The 4555-nt window shown below is 38.6% G+C and overlaps 1 protein-coding gene across 1 annotated transcript; it reads right to left on the reverse strand.

Moving 5' to 3' along the window:
• Nucleotides 1-2487: 2487 nt before the first annotated feature.
• Nucleotides 2488-2832, reverse strand: LOC141679368 (uncharacterized). The gene has a single exon (XM_074485869.1). It carries the CDS (start codon nucleotides 2830-2832, stop codon nucleotides 2488-2490), a length of 345 nt encoding a protein of 114 aa, XP_074341970.1.
• Between the last annotated feature and the right edge of the window lie 1723 nt (nucleotides 2833-4555).

Below are 4555 nucleotides of genomic sequence, written 5' to 3' on the forward strand. Positions count from 1 at the left end.
TTTTTGAATAAATAAAAATTCAAGGAGTTGAAAAAATCACAAAAGTCTGTGATCTTGATTTGTTCGTTACTCAGAAGGCTCTGATACCAATTGTTAGGTCCCAATGTGTTTGTAGAAGGGGGTTGAATACAAACAGTACCGAATAATCGAATTAAATGCGGAATAAAAATGTGAAACAAAATTCAAGTTAAATAAGAATATTATTAAACTTGAAAGGTGTTACAACACCTGTATCGATTACAAGGAATTATTCTCAAATTAATTATCACAAATCTAGAATAAATTCGACATGAACTTTTTCTATTTTTGTAATTAAAAGATTCAAATGCTAAACGCAATTTGAGATTAAGTTCTGGGGATTTTGATCCGCTAGATAGTTACACAAGAACAAGAGAATGATTTCTAGTTGGTTGGATTTAACTTTACAAACTAGAAACTATGATCTTGAAGTTTGCAGATGAAGGATGAAATATTTTGCTTCTCTTTTCTGCTGAGTTCTTGTATTGTTGACTTGTGTTCTGTATTTTGTTTTCTGCTGCTTTTCTTCTTTTTAATTCATTCAACAGAACTGAAATGAACTGGCAAGACAATCCTGTTAGCTCAGCAAGACTTTCGGTATGACAATCAAATGAACTAGCAAGACTATCAGAATGAACTAGCAAGACTATCAGAATGAACTAGCAAGACAATCCTCCTCCCAGTGTAACTTTGGTGAGACTATTGAAAATGGCTTGGAAAGACTTTCGGTATGACAATCCAATTGTCATACCAGTTCAAATATTTGTCTTGCTGATTTAATCTTGAATATTAATTCAAAATCATTTCTGAAAAATGCATAATATTAATTCAGAATTAATTAACCAATTAATTCAATTAATCAATAAATTAATCTTTGCAGATATAATTTATTTTCTTAATTAAATTATATGACTTAATTAATTGATAGAGAATTAATACTAATCTTGAGCAGCAACCATTCTTCTACAAATCTTCTGAAAATCACTGAAAATTATGAATCAATCCCACCACTTCAATGTTGACACTCGATGTACTGTCTGGTTCATGAGTGACTAACTTTCGTGACGTTTCTTCATGTCTTGACTTTGATAATTGATTTTCTTCAGATTAAATCCTTGTAATTCTTTGATACCCTGACGAGATCTCTGTCCCTTGATTAAATCCACAACCTTGATTTATATCACTGAGGCTTGATCAATTTCTTGAAGTTCTTTTAGTGAATTAATTCCTCAAGTCTGTAGATGAACCTTGTTTCTGAATCCTTTGACAGATATTACTTTGCGAGATCTCTTTGACGGTAGATCCACTATTTACTTATTACATTCTTATTTGAGTTGAGTTAAATCCTCGAATGTACAAATAGGCTATGACATATGCCTTAAAATAACACTATCAAGACTGATGTGCATGATGTGTCTGACCTTAGCATCCTTAATGATAGATGATATATCTTCAGGAGAGTAGTCCTTCATGTCTTTGTCTATCATCTTCTCTGGTTCTCCTGCAAGTAAAACAGCTACCTTCATTGGTCTATGAGGACCATAATAGATCTTGTTTAGATATTCATGATCCGTGGCTTTCAAACACATGGCCATCCTGATTTTTCGGATTAGATATTCATGTATCTTCAGGATAGGCACCTTGATTGCTTCATACCTACTCATGTTGCTGCTTATCTGATGTGGCTAGGGGTGGTGGCTTCGGATCTGTGTTTCTTCTTCTTTGTCCAACATCGTTGATTGATTTTCAGATCTTAAACTGTTTGTACATTAACAGCAAGCTCTTATACCAATTATTAGGCCCTTAATCAACTGTAAAGGGGGGTGATAAAAACTGTTTACAAACATACTCTCTCGAAAGAATGAACAAATATCCTTGAGAGCTGCGAGGTTATGAGAAAGATACAACAATGTCGCAATGCATATAGCATGAACCTAATATGTGCTTTATATAGAGCACAGGTACACAATGTATAAGGAATCTTATTCTATTAACAACAAGGAAACCTATACAATGCTTCTGAGATAAAGTCCTTCACCGCCTTGAGTTCCTGTTTCCTTTTCCTTCTCGAAGATCAACTGATGTGATAAATACTGATTGCATCATCCGTTGACATCATCATCCGTTGATATTATTATCCGTCGATATCATCATCCGTCGATATCATCATCATTTGTCAATATAAGTTCTGATGTGAACTTTTGATAGTTTCTGATTTATATCATCAATTGCTCCTAACATGGTGTAAGAAAGTCCATAACTTATTTCTGATGAACTGAGTGCCGTTATCAAACACATAGACTCTGGGAATTCCAAACCGTAGTATGACTTGCTCCAACATAAACTTCTTTGATTCCTCTTCGGTTATGGTGGCCGGAGGATGAGTTTCCACCCATTTAGTCATATAATTGATGGCAACTATGCAGTACTTCACTTGTTTGGTACTAGTCGGCAAAATTCCCATAATGTCTACCGCCCACATGGCAAGCGGATGAGGCTCAAAACTGAAGTCATCTCCTCTGAGGGTTGCTTCGAAATTAGGCTGAACAACTGATATTGCCTGCATTTCTTTGTGTATTGGTGTGCATCAGCCCTTATGGCGAGGTGTTCTCCACAGATTCCCTCGTGGACCGTCTCTAGAGCAAGTTTCTGCTCTTCCGTATCCAGATAATGGAGAAGCGGTGATGAGGCCGACCTTCTGCAAAGTCTTCCATTTATGATGGTGTAGCTGGATGCTCTGTATATGACTTTTTGCGCCTCTTTCTTACCGAGGGGCAATATTCCCTTTTCTAAGAAGGCCAAAATAGCCGTCATCCACGTTATCACCTGATGAATTTCCATGTACTATTTTTTGACGATTGAAGGGGTCGTCACTTCGGTCAGATAAATGGACCCCGTGAGATTTTGCGTCTCCGCCGATACCAGACGGGATAACGTATCGGCTCTACTATTATTTTCCCCGGTAATTTGGCTTAACTCAAATGACTAAAAAGACAGAGGCAGTTTACGTTGGCGGCATAGGTTCGAGTTCTCGACTCTCTTTGCTCTTATTCTCCCGAGAAATGTTTCACTACCAATATAGAGTCACTGAACACCCTTAAATGTTTTACTTCTAGGTTCTTCGCCAAGCTTAATCCAGCCAGCAAGGCTTCGTATTCAGCTTCATTATTGGTGAGGGGGAAGTAAACCGAATGGCTTGATGTATCTTAAATCCATCAGGCGACAATAAGATAAGGTATGCCCCACATTTTGATCTAGCTACTGAACCATCGATGAAAAGTTTCCATTTTCCCGGCTTCCGGATCAACTGCTTTTCGGGCATCTGGTCCCTTTGCTCCGAGAAAGTGCATTCTAACATGAAATCGGCCAGTGCCTGGGCTTTAATGGATGTTCTCGGAATATACTCCAAATCATATTTTCCCATCTCAATGGACCAGGCGACCACTCTTCCTGAGGCTTCAGGTCTTATTCAGAATTTTCTTAAGTGGTTGATCAGTCATTATATGCATTGTTCACCCTTGGAAGTAGTGTCGCAATTTTCGGGTGGCCATGACCAACCCATATGCAAATTTTTCAGCGCTGGAATACCTATTTTTAACATCATTTAGCATATGGGACACATAAAAAATAGGATGCTGATTACCTTCATGTTCTTTCACCAACACCGCTCTTGGGGTTGGGTCTGACACCACAAGGTAGAGCTGCAGTGTTTCTTTTGGGTCCGACCTCATCAACAGAGGTGCCTTCATCAGATAATTCTTTACTTTCTCAAAAGCCGCTTGGCACTTGGGCCCCCACTCAAAAGTCTTCGAGCCTTTCAGCATGGCGAAAAAGAGCAGTGCTTTTTCAGCCGACCTTGATATAAGGCGCCGAAGTGCTACCAACCGGCTGGTTAGCTTCTGGATGTCTCTAATGCACTTTGAGGGTTCCATGTCTATTACTGCCTTTATCTTTTCAGGGTTGGCTTCTATGCCTCATTCACTTACTATATAGCACAGAAACTTTCCATTGGCCACTCCAAACGTACATTTGCTCGGATCGATCTTCATATTGTTCCTTTTCAAGATTTCGAAGCATTCTCTGAGATCTTCAGCATGATCTCAAAAAAATGACTTGACAATCATGTCGTCCACATAACACTCCGTATTCCGTCCAATTTTTTCTTTGAAGACTTTGTTGACCATACACTGAAAATTTGCCCCCGCATTTTTCAGTCTGAAGGGCATTTTAGTGTAGGCATAAGTTCCCTTCGACTTGATGAACGTTGTCTTCGGAATGTCTGCAGAATTCATGGCTATACTGAAAATGTGTTAAGGAAGCTAAGAACTTGATAGCCGGCCGTGGCGTCTATCAGTTGGTCAATGCTCGGCAAGGGGTAATGTTCCTTCAAACAAGATTTATTGAGGTTGGTGTAATCCACACACATCCTCCATTTGTTATTTTCTTTCTTGACCACCACCACGTTGGCAAGCCAATCTTGATACTCAATATCTTCAATAAACTTAGCTTCTAACAGCTTCTCAACCTCAGCATCAAT

The sequence above is a fragment of the Apium graveolens genome, chromosome 8 (genome assembly GCF_009905375.1).
Source record: "Apium graveolens cultivar Ventura chromosome 8, ASM990537v1, whole genome shotgun sequence".
Lineage (NCBI taxonomy): Eukaryota > Viridiplantae > Streptophyta > Magnoliopsida > Apiales > Apiaceae > Apium > Apium graveolens.